The sequence below is a fragment of the Salvelinus fontinalis genome, chromosome 42, assembly GCF_029448725.1.
Source record: "Salvelinus fontinalis isolate EN_2023a chromosome 42, ASM2944872v1, whole genome shotgun sequence".
Lineage (NCBI taxonomy): Eukaryota > Metazoa > Chordata > Actinopteri > Salmoniformes > Salmonidae > Salvelinus > Salvelinus fontinalis.
The window spans coordinates 12,488,435-12,509,059 of record NC_074706.1 but is presented as its reverse complement, the minus strand read 5'-3'; the positions used below and the strand labels follow the sequence as shown (position 1 = coordinate 12,509,059).

Below are 20,625 nucleotides of genomic sequence, written 5' to 3'. Positions count from 1 at the left end.
CTGCCCCAATGCATGGTGTCAATTGTAAAGTTTGGTGGAGAAGGAATAATGGTTGTGGCTGTTTTTCATGGTTCGGGCTAGGCCCCTTAGTTCATACAATGACATTCTAGACCAGGCCTGGGCAATTATTTTCCATGGAGGGCCACATTAGAATATATCATTGCGGACCAGAATCATATTACAGAATTACACAGGTATATGACTGTGTTGACAGATATATCTACTGTAAATCACGTCCAGATATGCTACCTATTTAACTTTAACATAATAAACCATAAATAAACCACATCCACGCTCTCCTTTTGGTAGGTATTTACATTATTAAACGTGCAATGAACTACATGGAGGGAAAAGTACACTGTGCATTCAGCACCACGGATTGAACTCTTTTTAACGCACTGCACAATAACACGAGAGAGAGAGAGCTCAACATTAAATTTAAATGACTCAATCCGTGTGAGGAGTCTCTGATGGACATTGACTAGAGCAGTGAAGTCAGCTATTGTTTCTGACGTCGCAATGCGCAGGATTGCTGAGAGGTGAGAGTCAGTAAGAGATGATCTGTCCCTTGACTTCAAATTAAATCGGTATTAGTTACATGCGCCGAATACAACAAGTGTAGACCTTACAGTGAAATGCTTACTTACAAGCCCCTAACCAACAATGCAGTTTAAAAAAATACTGATAAGAATAAGAAATAAAAGTAACAAATAATTAAAGAGCAGCGGTAAAATAACAATAGCTAGACTATATACAGGGGGGTACCGGTACAGAGTCAATGTCTGGGGGCACCGGTTAGTTGAGGTAATATGTACATGTAGGCAGAGTTATTAAAGTGACTATGAATACATGATAACAACAGAGAGAGGCAGCGGTGTAAAAGAGAGAGGGGGGGGGGTGCAATACAAATATTCTGGGTAGCTATTTAATTAGGTGCTCAGGAGTCTTATGGCTTGGGGGTAGAAGCTGTTTAGAAGCCTCTTGGACCTAGACTTGGTGCGCCGGTACCGCTTGCCGTGCAGTAGCAGAGAGAACAGTCTATGACTAGGGTGGCTGGAGTCTTTGACAATTTTTAGGGCCTTCCTCTGACACCGCCTGGTATAGAGGTCCTGGATGGCAGGAAGCTTGAACCCCATTGATGTACTGGGCCATTCGCACTACCATCTGTAGTGCCTTGCGGTCGGAGGCTGAGCAGTTTCCATACCAGGCAGTGATGCAACCAGTCAGGATGCTCTCGATGGTGCAGCTGTAGAACCTTTTGAGGATCTGAGGACCCATGGCAAGTCTTGTCAGTCTCCTGAGGGGGAATAGGCTTTGTCGTGCCCTCTTCACGACTGTCTTGGTTTGCTTGGACTATGTTAGTTTGTTGGTGAACTTGAAGCTCTCAACCTGCTCCACTGCAGTTCCGTCGATGAGAATGTTGGGCGTGCTCGGTCCTCTTTTTCCTGTAGTCCACAATCATCTCCTTTGTCTTTATCACGTTGAGGGAGAGGTTAGTTGTCCTGGCACCACACGGCTAGGTCTCTGACCTCCTCGCTATAGGTTGTCTCATCTTTGTCGGTGATCAGGCCTACCACTGTTGTGTCATCGGCAAACATAATGATGGTGTTGGAGTCGTACCTGTTTGTGCAGTCATGAGTGAACAGGGAGTACAGGAGGGGACTGAGCACACACCGCTGAGGGGCCCCAGTGTTGAGGATCAGCGTGGCAGATGTGTTGTTACTTACCATTACCACCTGGTTTCGGCCTGTCAGGAAGTCCAGGATCCAGTTGCAGAGGGAGGTGTTTAGTTCCAGGGTCCTTAGCTTATTGATGAGCTTTGAGGGCACTATGGTGTTGAACGCTGAGCTGTAGTCAATGAATAGCACTCTTACATAGGTGTTCCTTTTGTCCAGGTGGGAAAGGGCAATGTGGAGTGCAATTGATATTGCATCATCTGTGAATCTATAGGGGGCGGTATGCAAATTGGAGTGACTCTAGGGTTTCTGGGATAATGGTGTTGATGTGAGCCATGACCAAACTTTCAAAACACTTCATGGCTACAGACGTGAGTGCTACGGGTTGGTAGTCATTTAGGCAGGTTCCCTTAGTGTTCTTAGGCACAGGCACTACGGTGGTCTGCTTGGTATTACAGACTCAGAAAGGGAGAGGTTGAAAATGTCAGTGAAGACACTTGCCAGTTGGTCAGCGCATGCTCGCAGTACACGTTCTGGTAATGTCACTGAAGACACTTGCCAGTTGGTCAGTGCATGCTCACAGTACACGTCCTGGTAATCTGTTTGTTGACCTGTTTATAGGGCTTACTCACATCGACTGCGGAGAGTGTCATCACACAGTCTTCCGGAACAGCTGGTGCGCTCATGCACATTTCAGTGTTATTTGCCTCGAAGCGAGCATAGAAGTAGTTTATCTCGTCTGGTACGCTCGTGTCACTGGGCAGCTCTCGGCTGTGCTTCACTTTGTAGTCAGTTAGGGTTTGCAAGCCCTGCCACATCCGGTGAGCGTCAGAGCCGGTGTAGTACAATTCGATCTTGGTCCTGTATTGATGCTTTGCCTGTTTGATGGTTCGTTGGAGGGCATAGCGGGATTTCTTATAAGCTTCCGTGTTAGAGTCCCACTCCTTAAAAGCGGAAGCCTTTAGCTCAGTGCGGATGTTGCCTGTAAACCATGATTCCATTAACATATTCCTGTCTGTGCTAGCAAAACAGTTCTGTAGCTTAGCATCTGCTTCATCTGACCACTTTTTATTGATCTAGTCACTGGTGCTTCCTGCTTTAATTTTTAGCTCGTAAGCAGGAATCAGGAGGAGAGAATTATGGTCAGATTTGCCAAATGGAAGGCGAGGGAGAGCTTTGTATGCGTCTCTGTGTATGGAGTAAAGGTGGTCTAGAGTTTTTTTCCCTCTGGTTGCACATTTAACATGCTGATATAAATTTGGTAAAACGGATTTAAGTTTCCCTGCATTAAAGTCTCCGGCTACTAGGAGCGCTGCCTCTGGGTGAGCGTTTTCTTATTTGCCTATGGCAGAATACAGCTCATTCAATGGTGGCTTAGTGCCAGCCTCTGACTGTGGTGGTTTGTATACAGCTACGAAAAATACAGGTAGATAGTGTGGTCTACAGCTGATCATGAAATACTCTACCTCAGGCGAGCAATAGCTCGAGACTTCCTTAGATATCGTGCACCGGCTGTTATTTACAAAAATACAATAGTCCACCGCCCCTTGTCTTACCAGACGCCACTGTTCTATCCTGCCGATGCCGCGTATAACCAGCCAGCTGTATGTTGATAGTGTCGTCGCTCAGCCACGACTCCGTCAAGCATAAGGTATTACAGTTTTGACGTGTTATATTTCATCACCAAAAATATCTGTACACATACATAGGTTGACACAAACAGTACATTCATCTTCTGAGCATGACTCCTAATCTTTGGAAAGTTTTGTTTTCATCGAGAGATGCATATAACCTCATCAGTGACATTGTTTTGAATAGTTCTCTAATCACTGCATCAGACTGAAGATCGATAAGCTCAAGTTGCAGGTCAGTGGGAGCGTTATCCACATTGAAGGTGAAAGGAGAGGAAACCAACAGCATGTCATTTTCCAACACTTTGAAATCCTCAAAACGACGAGAAAACTCACCGTTCATAGCATGCAGCAGCGATGTATTCTTCTACCGCTGGTCATCTGATAGGGAACAGACTAGTAGTGTCGGAAGGTGGGTGAAATTGTTGGCTTGTCCCTTGAAGGCTTTGACAAGGCTATACATCTGATGTGAAAAAGGCCCTTCCCTTGTAGTTTGGAATTCAGTTCATTTATGATGGCCACGATGTCCATGGTGATTGCAAAATCAGCCAACCATTTTCATCTTGCAGTTGAGGGAACTCCACATATTTTCCTTTAATTTGCAAAAACTTCAAGTCCCACACCTTCACCAAACTAAGGCATCTCAGGTTTGTGTGGTAGGGGAGATCTGCATGACCCGACTATCTCTTCCAACAGTGAGACAAACTGCCTGTGGGTTAACGATTTTGCTCTGACGAAGTTTACCACTTTAGTGACTGTATCCACAACATGGCTTATTTTCAGAACACATTTGCAGAGCACCTCCTGATGAATAATGCAATGCAGGAAAATCATTTTCCGATCTCGGTTCAGCTTAGCTACTTGATCTTGTATCTTTTTCAAAAGGCCAACGTTTTTCCTGTCAAGTTTGGGCACCCATCAGTGGTTACACTGCATAACTTCAAACCTCAGTCCCAGCTCTGCCACACTTATTAACCTCCTCCAAAAAATATTTCCCTGTGGTTGTGGTCTTCATTGACTGCACTGAAGCAAGCTCCTCTGTAATTTAAACGTCTGGGGTTATACCTCATAAGAATATCAACTGCTCTCATCCAGGGCCAAGGAGAAATAGGTGAAATTCTTTACCATGTCTTTCAACTGTTGTTCCATATTCTCTGTGATGTCCTCAACACGCCATATCGTCTTGACAGGGAAACATGTTCAAACAGCTCTTTCTTGTCGGGGCAAAGTATTGCTGCAGAGTCAATTAAACATTATTTAATGAATTCACCCTCAGCTAAATGGCTTGCTATGTTTAGCAATTTTGTGAGACGGTACACAGCTAGCTCTCGCAATTCCGTCGTTTGCTGAATGCAGTTTTGTGAAAAGTCCTTGCTGCTTTTGCAACTGAGAAAGTAACTCTTTCGATGCACTTGCCCTCTGCTCAGAAGACATATTCCTATATTTCTCTGCATGCTTCGTCTGGAAGTGTCAGGACAAATTGTAGTCTTTCAAGACAGCGATGCTCTCTTTGCACACTAAGCACACAGCTTTCCCTGATACCTCAATAAAGAAATATTTTGATGTCCACTCTTACTGGAACACCCGACATTCATTGTCTACTTTCCTTTTTGAAAATGTTTTGCCAATTTATAGCTAGCTACTATTTGTAACTGTGACGTGTGTGTCAGCCTGTCAGTCACTGTCTGTCCTTGTGCAGTTGTTATTTATACGTGCCTTCAAAATAAATGTCCCACAAGTGGTGGGAGTTAAGTCATTGCACAAAGGCGAGGTTTCATTGGGCTTTTAATTTGAACAAGAAATTCGTTTTTCAAAACTTTACTATCGCAAATTCTTTATGTGATCTGAGCATGATTCCGCGGGACGTATTGAATCAGGTCGCGGGCCCGGGCCGGCCTTTGCCCTGTTCTAGACGATTCTGTGCTTCCAACTTTGTGGCAAAGGGAAGGCCCTTTCCTGTTTCAGCATGACAATAGTCCAGTAGATGCAGGCAAGAACGTAGGAAAAATGTATTCAATAGGATTGGTTGCTGGGAAAGTTTAACCGAAAACGATTTTTTCATTCGTTTTCAAATATATTTTTAAATAATTTGTCATAGAGTTTTGTCATAGAGTTCTCCACCCGGCACAGCCAGAAGAGGACTGGCCACCCCTCATAGCCTGGTTCCTCTCTAGGTTTCTTCCTAGGTTTTGGCCTTTCTAGGGAGTTTTTCCTAGCCACCGTGCTTCTACACCTGCATTCTAGCTGTTTGGGGTTTTAGGCTGGGTTTCTGTACAGCACTTCGAGATATTATCTGATGTACGAAGGGCTATATAAAATAAAATTGATTGATTGATTGATTGATTTTACTCTCGCTTTAAAATGATATGTTTTGGGGTTTTGCTTTTGATGTCTTATTTTTGGGGTTTTTGATTTCAACATCCATTATTTCACCCGTAATGTTTACATTCTCAACTTTATTTGTCATGTTCACAATTTATTTTATTTTGAATTGAATACATATGGCGTGAAATTGACCCCCTCTCATCTTACCCGAAGCTGCCGTCCAATCTTGACGATGCATGGAAAAGCCAGCGAGGTGTATATTATCCAAGTTCATGTTCAGTCACGACTTCAACAAACATAGGATATTACAGTTCTTCAGGTTCCGTTGATAGGATAGTCTCGAACGGAGCTCGTCCAGTTTGTTCTCTAGTGATTGTACGTTCGCCAACAATCAGGGCCTGGTCCGGGGTAAGCATAACGTCCAGAACTGCCGACTCGTTGAAGTACAGATCTTCATCTAAATTGAGGTTAGTGATGGCTGTTCTGATGTCCAGAAGCTGTTTTCGGTCACAGGAAATGATGGTGGAAATAAGTTAAGATCAGCTTAAAAAAAACACAATATCAGGACCCCGTAAGACGGCAGCTATCCAGTTCAGCGCCATCTCACCAGAAAATCCCCCCTTGGCTCAGAGCAAAGATTTAGTTCTGTTTGTCAAGTTTCTTAGAGGAAGTACTTACCATAGGGCTGTGGTGGAGACATAATGCACTAACTCTGTGAAAGGAAGGGGGTCCGACGAGGCGCCACAACTACGACATACAAACTGCAGGGGGAGAAAAACAAAGTTTCATGTCAAATTAAAATAACAGAATAACTAACAGAAAGTTGAAATTGGAAATCCGATGATATGTGTATAGGCCTTATCAGATTGGCTTTCGGGTCAAATATATACCGTATATTTGGCAAAATCTAATTTATGCTGTATGTATGCTTTTATTTATGCATGTACAGTATATGTCTTTCTTAGGTGAATTCCCCTACGGGGACAATAAAGATCTATTGAATTGACTTGGTTTTACAATCTTTATTGTAAAAGTATGTCACTATTGGGTAACACTTTACTTAGGGCATACAGTTATAGTGTATTATTACTTGATACAAGTATGTATAAGTCCTTATAAATGTTTTAGAAATTAACTTATAAAATGCTACGTCTTTTTATATGGAAATTTGTGAAATGGCTGAAAATGGCTGAAAATAGCTGTTTCATTATAAGATGATAACACATTATAAACACTTCATAGATACTGATGGTAAGGCTTATAATGCATTATGAACGTATCATGATGTATTATACCTGTATCCCTTAAATAGAGTGTTACCCACTAGTCTATATGTCTCTCCTTTTCCCTCTTTCCAATCAACAGTGGATTAAATAAATCACATGACCTGTTCATAAAGTGTCATGGCAAACTTCTGGTGGGTAATGCAGGACTTGGATGTGCAGGCCTCAGTCGCTGTGTCAGAAACGATGTGCAGGTGAATCCTCTCCAGAATGTTCTCCTTGTGCACCGAGAATTAAACAAAATGAGGTCAGACATCTGAAGTCACAGTTTTCCATTACATCCTTAGCATCTGTAGCCCAAACTGTCCTGATACACATATCTGTGAGTAGAAACATAACAGTGTACACTGAGTGTACAAAATGTTAAGAACACCTTTCTAATATGGAGTTGCACTTGTAGTCCATGCCTCAATTCGTCGGAGCATGGACTATAAGGTGTCGAAAGCATTCCACAGGTATGATGGTCCACGTTGACTCCCAATGCTTCCACAGTTTCGTCAAGTTGGCTGGATGTCCTTTGGGTGGTGGACCATTCTTGATACACACAGCAAACTGTTGAGCGTGAAAAACCCAGCAGTGTTGCAGTTATTGACACACTCAAACCGATGTGCCTGGCACCTACTACCATACCCCGCTCAAAGGCACTTTAATCTTTTGTCTTGGTCATTCACCCTCTGAATGGCACACATCCGTCTATAATAAAGCACAGCTCTGCCATCTTAACAGCACTATCAACAAGGCAGGTCCTACAGGCCCTAGTTTGTCACACCTGGACTACTGTTCAGTCGTGTGGTCAGGTGCCACAAAGACGGACTTAGGCTCAGAACAGGGCAGCACGGCTGGCCCTTAAATGTACACGGGGAGCTAACATTAATGATATGCATGTCAATCTCTCGTGGCTCAAAGTGGGGGAGAGATTGACTTCATCACTACTTGTTTTTGTAAGAGGTGTTGACAAGCTGAATGGACCGAGTTGTTTAAACTACTAGCACAAAGCTCGGACACCCATGCATATCCCACGAGAGGTCTCTTCACAATTCCAGAACAGACTGGGAGGTGCACAGTACTACATAAAGCCATCACTACATGGAACTCTATTCCACATCAGGTAACTGATGCAAGCAGTAGAATCAGATTTTTAAAAAACAGATAAAAAAACATTTTATGGAACAGCGGGTAGTGTGAAGAGACACACACACGTACAGACAAACGCATATGCACACAGGCACGAGCACACACACTCCACACACACGTACATTGTAATATTGTTGTATGCGCTATATGTACCCCTTTGCAGCAGCTAATGGGGATCCCTAACAAATGCAAATACATACACAATCCATGTCTCAATTGTCTCAAGGTTTAAAAATCCTTCTTTAACCTGTCTCCTCCCCTTTATCTACACCGATTGAAGTGGTGACATCAATAAGGGATCATAGCTGTCACCTGGATTCACCTGGTCCGTCTATGTCATGGAAAGACAAAATCAACTGCTCAAAATTAAAAACATTTTTACAGCACAGGAGAAATGTAGTCTCATCTTTCCCTGGCATCTTCCTGACTTCTCTTTTGGTTGAATAGGGTTATTATGGTCTTCAGCTACTGTAAGATGGTACCATTGGACGGCTCTAGGAGAATCCCCAAATACCTCAGTTGGAGGTATATCCTTGTGTGTGCTAAGCAGAAAATACCCTCTGACCTCCTAGCTTCTGTTCCTTCAGCTCAGTGTTTCCCAAACCTCTCCTTAAAGTACTCCCAGCCGTTTCCACTTATTTGATTTATTCCAGAACTAGCACAGCTGACTTAACCGGTTAAGTGACTAGATGAATCAGGTATATTTGTTCTGGGTTAGGGTTGCAAAATTACTTTTGGGTTACTGTAATTTTGCAAATTTAAGGGGTACCAACGGAGAGTTTTGGGAAACTGCTTCAGTTCAATAAAAAAGGCTGACATGACATTTCGATCGCTAAAAAAGAAAGTGCTACGGTTCTAGACTTACAAAGCACTCTGCAGCGTCGTCCATGTGGCCAAGTTGGAAGCGCTGCTCGTCCTTAAAGGTTTCAGCGAGGGCGTGGCGCAGGCTATCCGAAGGCAACGCTCGCTCTCGGTTCTGCTGGAACTGGCTGAAAATACTCTGCAGGGGGAAAAAGCGTTGTAGAGAATTGAGGGGAGAGGGGTACTGTACATTGCCTTAATTATCACAACTCTAAGAGCCGGTTTCCTGGACCCAGATTCAGCTCAGTCCGGGACTAAAAAGAATGTTCAATGCAGTCCAGGATTAGACTTAATTCTAGGTCTGGAACTCTGCCCACTGGGCACAGACGTCAATTCAACGTATATTCCACGTTGGTTCAACATTATTTCATTGACATGACGTGGAAACAATATTGATTCAACCAGTGTGTTTAAAAGATCTTCAGATATCAATGGCTATTTTTGTTTAAATAGAAACGAAATAACTATTCTACATTTTTTATGAGTGGTATGGTGAACTTGGACATCTTGTGAATCTCTTGAATAAGTAATTCAACTAGGTGTAAGATGTATTGTGATGATGATATTGTATACAAACCTTTAAAGCGCAGAAAATGCAGGCATCCCCTAGACAAAAATGACCAGGAAGCTGTCTCAAACTCCTCCTGAAAATGTCCAACTGCCATAGTACCTGTTCAGGTGAAATGACAGCATTGCACTGATCATATTCAAATCATATGTATGTGTATTAATCCAACAACATCTGTAACATAAAATGTTATGACTGTTTTAGTCCTACATGAAGTTCTACATGAAAAGTAGACCTAAATCCTACATAGAAAAAAGCATGGACACATCTTAATTTAGTAGTAATCTTGCCCCTTAGCCTTCCGTAGGAAATAAGCTATGTTTACACTATTGCATAAACCTGCAAATTGACAAGTTTTAGCACTCACCTGTACGGCACTGTTGAGGAAGCAGCTATTCTGGCCTGGTTCGTTCAGCAGGCCTTTGGTTAGAGCCAGAGACAACATGCTCCCAGGCTGATAGGACTTCCCCAGACCCCCACCACCACCAACAGCTCCAGGCTTTTTGAAGAGCTTGACCCATGCCAGAGAGTTAGAGCCTGCCCCTGGGGAGAGAGCAGTCACCAGCTGTTGTTATGCTCTAATGGGAATTGGATATACAAATGTGTCTCCTGGACCAGGAGTTTAAGACTGCTGTTATGAGATATATCCATAGAGTACACTTTAATCATACAATACATTTATTTGATTTATTTAACCCTTATTTTCCCAGGTAAGTTGACTGAAAACACATTCTCATTTACAGCAACGACCTGGGGAATAGTTACAGGAGAGAGGAGGGGGGATGAATGAGCCAATTGTAAGCTGGGGATGATTAGGTGACCGTGATGGTATGAGGGCCAGATTGTGAATTTACTGTACATCCTGAGGGGTAAGTCCTTATGTGTCCATGCACATCTTAGAGAGTGAATAGCACTTGGCCACTGGTTATGATCAGACATTGGGTTAGGTAGGATTTAGTGACTTGTGTGATGGGAGCTGTTGTTTACCTTCTCCGGAGAGTGGGGGAGGCTTGCCACAGCTGGACATACTGGGAAGAGGGAGCTAGCAGGCCATGGGACCAGTCCATTACATCCCTGCCTCGCACTTCCAAAAAGATCCATTGAAGTCTTTTCCAAGCTCATCCATAAGGAAGCTTTTGAATAGCACTATTGGACATTGAATGACAATGGGACCAAGTCTAAAGAGAGGAAGAGAGATGGGACAAATCACTGGCTAAAAAAAAAAAAAAATGGGGCAATGACGGCACAAACAGCCCAAAGCGTCATTCTGTTACCAAACTTTGCATCTGCACTGTCCTTCAAGTAAATGTGCTTTTGTAAAAAAAAAAAAAAAAAAAACCTGCGGGAATTGTTAAAAGTATTAATTGTGCATATAGTTGTATGGTTTAACTTTGCAATCATTGGTTTTTGTTTGACATTCATTTTGAAAGTGAGTTGCCCTACTGCTTTCAAAGGTTGACAAAATTCCCTACCAGTGAGTTACCACTTAAGTTAACATGTATCAAACTTAATATTTTCCCTGTGTGCATTTTCAAATCGATTTTATGAACATATTAGGGACAGATACAAATGAACAGTTGAAACAGTTTTTCAATAAAACGCATCATAGTTCAAGCCAATTGTCAACACTATTTGTGATACAGTTTCCTGAGTTCCCATGGCCATCCCTGACTGGTGTTTGGTCCCCCTCTGGCCCCCCATAAAAATACATCTTCAAATTGCCCCTGCTATCATGTTGCATTACTGCCATTGTTTTATTCCATGCCTTTATACATTGTTTATGACTTTCTCAAAGTCTTATGATAGTTATATAAGTGACCATAGAGACTAGGCCTACGGTTGCAATAGCTTCTCTGTGTTGTGACCTGGGTGGACAACGTTACAACTGTATAGATTACTTGGGCACAGATTCAACAGCCAGTTCACAGGCATTTGCTGCTTTTCAAGTCACGGGGTGGCACAGCACTGAAAAATACAGTACCCCCTGGCATTTCATCACATTATTTAATCCCATTAGGACTGTGTGAAAGTCTGGATACTCCCCATGCCAAAACAGCACATATAGCTAGCTAACTAGGCCAATGAGGCTCCCTGCAGGGTTGTGGTCAATTTGAATGGAAGTCAGTCGATTCTGGAAGTAAACTGACATTCCAATCCAATAATTGAAAAAAGGGCATCTATTTACAATGACTTCTCAATTAACTGAAAAGTAGAAGATACACTACATGACCAGAAGTATGTGGACACCTGCTCGTCGAACATCATGGGCATCAATATGGAGTTGGTACCCCCTTTGCTACTATAACAGCCTCCACTCTTCTGGAAAGGCTTTAAGCTAGATGTTGGAACATTGCTGCGGGGGACTTGCTTCCATTCAGCCACAAGATAATTAGTGAGGTCGGGCACTGATGTTGGGCGATAAGGTCTGGCTCGCAGTCAACGTTCCAATTCATCCCAAAAGGGGTTCGGTGTGGTTGAGGTCAGGGCTCTGTGCAGGCCAGTCAAGATCTTCCACACCAATCTCAACAAACCATTTCTGTATGGACCTCGCTTTGTGCACAGGGGCATTGTCATGCTAAAATGGGAAAGGGCCTTCCCCAAACTGTTGCCACAAAGTTGGAAGCACAGGATCGTCTAGAACGCCATTGTATGCTGTAGCCTTAAGATTTCCCTTAACTGGAACTAAGGGGCCCGAACCATGAAAAACAGCCCCAGACCATTATTCCTCCACCAAACTTTACAGTTAGCACTATGCATTCAGGCAGGTAGCGTTCTCCTGGCAGCCGCCAAACCCAGATTAATCCGTCAGACTGACAGATGGTGAAGCGTGATTCATCACTCCAGAGAATGCATTACCACTGCTCCAATGGCTATACACCACTCATGCGCATGGTGATCTTAGGTTTGTGTGCGGCTGCTCGGCCATGGAAACCCATTTCATGAAGCTCCCAACGAACAGTCCTTATGCTGACGTTGCTTCCAGAGGCAGTTTGGAACTCGGGAGTGAGTGTTGCAAACGAGGACAGATTATTTTTTACACGCATTAGCACTCGGAGGGCCCATTCTGTGAGCTTGTGTGGGTACCACATCGCTGCTGAGCCGGTGTTGCTCCTAGATGTTTCATCTTCACAATAACAGCACTTACAGTTGACCGGGGCAGATCTAGCAGGGCAGAAATTTGACGAACTGACTTGTTGGAAAGGTGGCATCCTGTGACAGTGCCACATTGAAAGTCACTGAGCTCTTCAGTAAGGCCATTCTACTGCCAATGTTTGTCTATGGAGATTGCATTGCTGTCTGCTATACAGGTTATTGTTCTTGTTGCTGAGCTGTGATGCTGCCGAGTCATGATGCTTTCCAGGAATCCACAGAATTAATTCCATATGAAGTAGGATTAGGCCTCGACCCAAGTAATATACCTAATATCCTACAGGTAGGTAACCCAGAAGCACATTACAAAACATTAGGTTGCTCTTATAGGAGTGTAATAACACTGTAATTACACTTTATTCTAAATTGAACTCCATCTCTATCCCTACGTGATTGTAAAGCATTACTAAAACAATATGTTATTACAATGTTGTTATTGTAGTAAGTACAGTAATACACAGGTATAAGTGCAAATTAATGCAAAGTCTTACCGGTAAACTTTTCTCATCCTCTTCTCTAACAGTTGCCTATGGACTATCACTTTAGTGTGTCTAATCCATAAAGACACTGCTACTGTATATAACACATAATAGTTTATATTCTATAATATTTTATGGTTATTCTCCTTCTGTCTGACAATATACAGTTGAAGTCGGAAGTTTACATACACCTTAGCCAAATACATTTAAACTCAGTTTTTCACAATTCCTGACATTTAATCCTAGTAAAAAGTCCCTGTCTTAGGTCAATTAAGATTACCACTTCATTTAAAAAATGTGAAATGTCAGACAAATAGCAGAGAGAATGACTTATTTCAGCTTTTATTTCTTTCATCACATTCCCATTGGGTCAGAAGTTTACATACACTCAATTAGTATTTAGTAGCATTGCCTTTAAATTGTTTAACTTGCGTCAAATGTTTTGGCTAGCCTTACACAATCTTCCCACAATAAGTTGGGGGAATTTTGGCCCATTCCTCCTGACAGAGCTGGTGTAACTGAGTCAGGTTTGTAGGCCTCATTGCTCACACACGCTTTTTCAGTTCTGCGCACACATTTTCTATAGGATTGAGGTCAAGGCTTTGTGATGGCCACTCCAATACCTTGACTTTGTTGTCCTTGCCACAACTTTGGAAGTATGCTTGGGGTCATTGTCCATTTGGAAGACCCATTTGCGACCAAGCTTTAACTTTCTGACTGATGTCTTGAGATGTTGCTTCAATATATCCACATAATTTTCCTTCCTCGTGACGCCATCTATTTTGTGAAGTGTACCAGTCTCTCCTGCAGCAAAGCACCCCCACAACATGATGCTGCCACCCCCGTGCTTCACGGTGTGGATGGTGTTCTTTGGCTTGCAAACCTCCCCCTTTTTCCTCCAGACATAACGATGGTCATTATGGCCAAACAGATCTATTTTTGTTTCATCAGACCAGAGGACATTTCTCCAAAAAGTACGATTTTGTCTCCATGTGCAGTTGCAAACCGTAGTCTGGATTTCTTTCTTCCTTGCTGAGCGGCCTTTCAAGTTATGTCATTATAGGACTCATTTTACTGTGTATGTAGATACTTTTGTACCTGTTTCCTCCAGCATCTTCACAAGGTCCTTTGGTGTTGTTCTGGGATTGATTTGCACTTTTCGCATCAAAGTACGTTCATCTCTAGGAGACAGAACGCGTCTCCTTCCTGAGCGGTATGACGGCTGTGTGGTCCCATGGTGTTTATACTTGCGTACTATTGTTTGTACATTTGAACGTGGTACCTTTAGGGATTTGGAAATTGCTCCCAAGGATGAACCAGACTTGTGGAGGTCTACAATTTTTTTCTGCAGTCTTGGATGATTTCTTTTGATTTTCCCATGATGTCAAGCAAAGAGGCACTGAGTTTGAAGGTAGGCCTTAAAATACATCCACAGGTACACCTCCAATTGACTCAAATTATGTCAACTAGCCTATCAGAAGCTTCTAAAGCCATGCCATAATTTTCTGGAATTTTCCAAGCTGTTTAAAGGCACAGTCAACTTGGTATAGGTAAACTTCTGACCCACTGGAATTGTGATACAGTGAATTATTAGTGAAATAATCTGTCTGTAAACAATTGTTTGAAAAATTACTTGTGTCATGCACAAAGTAGATGTCCTAACCGACTTGCCAAAACTATAGTTTGTTAACAAGACATTTGTAGATGTAAGGGCTGTCGTTCTCCTCATCCTCGGACGAGGAGAGGAGAGAAGGATCAGTGGACCAATACGCAGCATTAGGGAAATAAGCCATCTCTTTATTGACACGATGGCAACACGAAAACAAAACACTTTCAAAATACAAAACAAGAAAACGACGTAGACGAAAAAACCTGAACATGAACTTACATAACTAACGTAAAACTCACGGACAGGAACAGACTACATCAAAACGAAACGAACAGCCAAACAGTCCCGTATGGTATAGACATGAACGAAACAGGAGACAATCACCCACAAACAAACAGTGAGAACACCCTACCTAAATATGACTCTCAATTAGAGGAAAACGCAAAACACCTGCCTCTAATTAAGAGCCATACCAGGCAACCCAAAACCAACATAGAAACAGAAAACATAGACTGCCCACCCAAAACACACGCCCTGACCATAAACACATACAAAAACATAAAACAGGTCAGGAACGTTACAGAACCCCCCCCTCAAGGTGCGAACGCCGGGCGCACCAGCACAAAGTCCAGGGGAGGGTCTGGGTGGGCAGTTGACCACGGTGGTGGCTCAGGCTCCGGACGCTGTCCCCACACCACCATAGTCACTCCCCGCTTCTGTCTTCCCCTCCCAATGACCACCCTCAAACTAACATCCCCTAAATGAACGGCCAGCACCGGGAGAAGGGGCAGCACCGGGACAAGGGGCAGCACCGGGACAAGGGGCAGCACCGGGACAAGGGGTAGCACCGGGATAAGGGGCAGCACCGGGATAAGGGGCAGCACCGGGATAAGGGGCAGCACCGGGATAAGGGGCAGCACCGGGACAAGGGGCAGCACCGGGACAAGGGGCAGCACCGGGACAAGGGGCAGCACCGGGACAAGGGGCAGCACCGGGACAAGGGGCAGCACCGGGACAAGGGGCAGCACCGGGACAAGGGGCAGGTCCCGGCTGAGGGACTCTGGCAGATCCCGGCTGAGGGACTCTGGCAGGTCCCGGCTGAGGGACTCTGGCAGGTCCCGGCTGAGGGACTCTGGCAGGTCCCGGCTGAGGGACTCTGGCAGGTCCCGGCTGAGGGACTCTGGCAGGTCCCGGCTGAGGGACTCTGGCAGGTCCCGGCTGAGGGACTCTGGCAGGTCATGGCTGAGGGACTCTGGCAGGTCATGGCTGAGGGACTCTGGCAGGACCTGGCTGGACGGCTCTGGCAGGTCCTGGCTGGACGGCTCTGGCAGGTCCTGGCTGGACGGCTCTGGCAGGTCCTGGCTGGACGGCTCTGGCAGGTCCTGGCTGGACGGCTCTGGCAGGTCCTGGCTGGACGGCTCTGGCAGGTCCTGGCTGGACGGCTCTGGCAGGCCCTGGCTGGACGGCTCTGGCAGGCCCTGGCTGGACGGCTCTGGCAGGCCCTGGCTGGACGGCTCTGGCAGGCCCTGGCTGGACGGCTCTGGCAGGCCCTGGCTGGACGGCTCTGGCAGGTCCTGGCTGGACGGCTCTGGCAGGTCATAGCAGGACGGCTCTGGCAGGTCATGGCAGGACGGCTCTGGCTGGTCATGGCAGGACGGCTCTGGCTGGTCATGGCAGGACGGCTCTGGCTGGTCATGGCAGGACGGCTCTGGCTGGTCATGGCAGGACGGCTCTGGCTGGTCATGGCAGGACGGCTCTGGCTGGTCATGGCAGGACGGCTCTGGCTGGTCATGGCAGGACGGCTCTGTAGGGAGGAGAAGGAGAGACAGCCTGGTGCGTGGTCTAGGCACTGGCTGCGCTGGAGAGGAGGAAACAGCTGGAGAGAGAACCCGGAGAGACAGCCTGGTACGGGGGGCTGCCACCGGAGGACTGGTACATGGAGGTGGCACCGGGTATACCGGACCGTGAAGGTGGACACGTGCTCTTGAGCACCGAGCCTGCCCAACCTTACCAGGTTGAATGGTGCCCGTAGCCCTGCCAGTGCGGCGAGGTGGAATAGCCCGCACTGGGCTATACTGGCAAACCGGGGACACCATTCGTAAGGCTGGTGCCATGTATGCCGGCCCGAGGAGACGCACTGGTGGCCAGATGCGTTGGGCCGGCTTCATGACATCCAGCTCGATGCCCAACTTAGCCCTCCCAGTGCGGCAAGGTGGAATAGCCCGCACTGGGCTAAGCACGCGTACTGGGGACACCGTGCGCTTTACCGCATAACACAGTGTCTTACCAGTACGACGCCTTCTACCTCCACGGTAAGCACGGGGAGTTGGCTCGGGTATCCTACCCGGCTTTGCCACACTCCTCGTGTGCCCCCCCCCAAGAAATTTTTGGGTCTGACTCACGGGCTCCCAACCGCGTCGCCGCGCTGCCTCCTCATACCAGCGCCTCTCAGCCTTCGCTGCTTCCAACTCCTCCTTGGGACGGCGATATTCCCCTGGCTGAGCCCAAGGTCCTCTACCGTCCAGGATCTCCTCCCAAGTCCAGGAGTCCTTGTTGCTCTGTTGAGCACTCCCTTGCCGCTTGGTCCTAGTTTGGTGGGTGATTCTGTAAGGGCTGTCGTTCTCCTCATCCTCGGACGAGGAGAGGAGAGAAGGATCAGTGGACCAATACGCAGCATTAGGGAAATAAGCCATCTCTTTATTGACACGATGGCAACACGAAAACAAAACACTTTCAAAATACAAAACAAGAAAACGACGTAGACGAAAAAACCTGAACATGAACTTACATAACTAACGTAAAACTCACGGACAGGAACAGACTACATCAAAACGAAACGAACAGCCAAACAGTCCCGTATGGTATAGACATGAACGAAACAGTGAGAACACCCTACCTAAATATGACTCTCAATTAGAGGAAAACGCAAAACACCTGCCTCTAATTAAGAGCCATACCAGGCAACCCAAAACCAACATAGAAACAGAAAACATAGACTGCCCACCCAAAACACACGCCCTGACCATAAACACATACAAAAACAACATAAAACAGGTCAGGAACGTTACAGTGGAGTGGTTGAAACGAGTTTTAACGAGTTTTAATGACTCCAACCTAAGTGTATGTAAACTTCCGACTTCAACTGTAGTCAGATCTCAGATGTGCCATGGAAACAATGAGCAGGAAGAAGTATACCTCCCATTAATAGTGTGCCTGTGTCCCAAATGGCACCCTATTCCCTTTGAAGTGCTCTACTTTTGACCAGGACCCATAGGGCACTATATGGGGAATAGGGTGCCATTTGGGATGCAACCAATACCTCCTAATAATAGTAATGTGTTAAACAAGAAGCCCTGTATTAAGACATGCAAATCCCAACCTAAAGTGCTCTACAAACCTACTTCTAGCATATATGCTGCTTGGTTTTAAAAAGCTATAGACTTGTCCAGAAACAACCTGTTAGGCGCTAATGCAGATCTGAAAGGTTTGGATAGGAATAAGCAACATGACAGAACATCCCACCTATCGATACATTCATTTATGTTATGCATGAAATGAGATGTGTTTTCGGTGAACTATCCTTTCACATTATGTTTGCCATCACTCATTTTAGCATAATATCTGACTGCACCTGTAGTTGACCCATGTTTGTCCTTACTTCTAGTATTTGCAAATAAGATGTTTTTGCTTGTAACAATCACATATTTACAACATTTATAAAATGTTTACTGTATACACTAGATACACTGCCTTCAATTCGAATTGAGCCCAAACCTGGTTTCTAGACAAGTGTATCCAGCCCATGTTGTGACCAAAAAGTGGAATACATATAAACCTGAATAATCACAAGCAAATAGAATAGACATGAACAAATATGATTACATTTGCTTATCTGCACATGTGGTGTATTCTTCAAATAGAAAAAGGATCCGTATCATAGCCCTATAATTATAACCTAAAACTTCATATGATTTCATTTAGCCTATAATTCTCCATCCTTGCATGCATTGTATTATTCTAAATATCGAGGGTTTTACACGAACACGAGGGGTCTTTTCTACCATGCATAGGGCTACTTCAGATGCCATTGCGTATCGTGCAATTTACACCTGTTAGTACGCATGCGTGTTATGGGGGAACGGCTTTATTTACCGCAACTCGCATCACTGCATCAAATTGAAACATACCCGTTAGATACAAATGTCATAACACACATGCCATACTCACTGTATCTCGTCGATAATATTTGGCCGATATAAAATATCTCCCAAAACAGCTTAGTTGTCAACATTAGATTCCCACATGTTTTGTCCCCTACAAAGCGTTTAAGCAAAAATGACTGCAATAGACTACCCGGACACGCTCGTGGATAATGTCAGGCAGTACTGGTGGATGGAATCTGTGGGCAAATGCAGTATTAAAGTCTGCATAGCTACAATAAATTGCAACGCCAGTGCAGTGACACAATGCCAACCGGCATTTTAACCGTCATACCCGAATACGTTTTGTCTATTGTCTTATTGTAGCCTGATAATGTCCTTGCTGTTTTTACGTTTTCGGTTCAATAGCGGAAATAATTTCTGGAAATAAATCCAGTAGTGGTCTATGCCTGAATGTCATCCGCAGATTATTGGTGCTTCGAGAGTTGCGAGGTCAAAATCCGCCCCTAGTGTACAGTAGCCTACTGCAATTCACAACGAGATATCTCGGCCGCATGGGTGCACTTGATGGCAAATCACTTGTCTCGCAGAGCAGACACAAGCATTCGGCGTTTGGTTTGTCCCATTTGAGGTGAGACTAGGACTCACATGACTCTCAAAAAAAACTGTTTCACTATAACGCTGACTGCAGCATGTAATGTGGCAATAGTTGAGGCTTTCTATATTAAGCTTTGATGTTTGCAATTATCAAATACAATTATCTAAAGACCATTTTCCTCGAGATAAAAACATTCAGGGGGGAATTATAGATTGTGCGAGGAAAGGAAAGTCCATGTCTATAGCTAGGTATCCATCCAATTGGAGACAGATTTGCATGCGAATATTCTAAAATACGCATAAAGAAAATATGCACACTTGTTGATAAAAGTTCAGTGTGCTTCCATCACATTTTCAACTCTACGGATAGTTTTGTCACAAAAACTGTTGCATTAAATAGCAAATGCGCCTACTCTGGGCTTGGCACTTGCGCTCTAGCCAACAGTTTACAAATAGAGTGCAGGTAGGCTATGCGGGTTGGCCAGTCTACATGATCAGATTATTATGGATAAAAGCGAGAATATTTTATTTGTCAAATGGAGGTCAAGCATCGATCATAATGTCACCAGAATAAGACCCTCCGTATTTATTGGATAGCAGGATCACGCTCATCACGTGCACTTTCATCACCCTGTGAAGTTCATCACATCTTAATTCATCTGTAGCCTAATGAAGCGCAAGGTTTCCCAAGTGGTAGTGGGAGGACCACACACCATATCCTCATGACTCCAAATGTACTTTTATATGATGGTTATTTTACCAATTTTTACCCATGGCGTTTCCACCGCCATTTCCAGCGTAATTAATTTTACCTACACAAAAATATCCCATGTCTAACGAGCAAAAACGTCCTGTTTCTGTCAAAGCTGTCATTATTTTTTTTAAATAAGATATGACTTTATTTGCATAAAAACTGTGGATGTAAATGTGCTTAGTAGCTAGGTTTTCATCCAATTGGCAACAGATTTTCATGCTAATATTCTAAAATCCACTTAAAGAAAATATGCACATTTTCCCACCAGTGGTGTATCTCCACCAAACTGACTTGTTGAGGATTAAAATCAGTGCGCGATGATGTGGTGCAAACAAAATGTATTATTTAGCTTTAGTTTTACCGATTGTCACAAAAACAAAAAACATTTTTTTTAAAGG

The 20,625-nt window shown here is 44.4% G+C and overlaps 1 protein-coding gene across 3 annotated transcripts in view; it reads right to left on the bottom strand.

Moving 5' to 3' along the window:
- The window catches only part of LOC129840917 (inactive ubiquitin carboxyl-terminal hydrolase 53-like), a 55,694-nt gene extending 36,203 nt beyond the window's left edge, over positions 1-19,491 (bottom strand). For 2 of the 3 annotated variants that reach the window (XM_055908949.1, XM_055908950.1), the window contains exons 1-6: positions 18,944-19,491; positions 9,846-10,021; positions 9,488-9,580; positions 8,915-9,049; positions 7,020-7,133; positions 6,311-6,393 (exon numbers count right to left, since the gene is read on the bottom strand). In XM_055908949.1, coding sequence (XP_055764924.1) covers positions 6,311-6,393; positions 7,020-7,133; positions 8,915-9,049; positions 9,488-9,580; positions 9,846-10,021; positions 18,944-19,007 — 665 coding nt within the window. In that variant the 5' untranslated portion in view covers positions 19,008-19,491. Of the gene's footprint in view, positions 1-6,310; positions 6,394-7,019; positions 7,134-8,914; positions 9,050-9,487; positions 9,581-9,845; positions 10,022-10,465; positions 10,657-18,943 lie in introns of all 3 variants that reach the window. The other variant, XM_055908952.1, reaches the window with a different exon arrangement.
- Between the last annotated feature and the right edge of the window lie 1,134 nt (positions 19,492-20,625).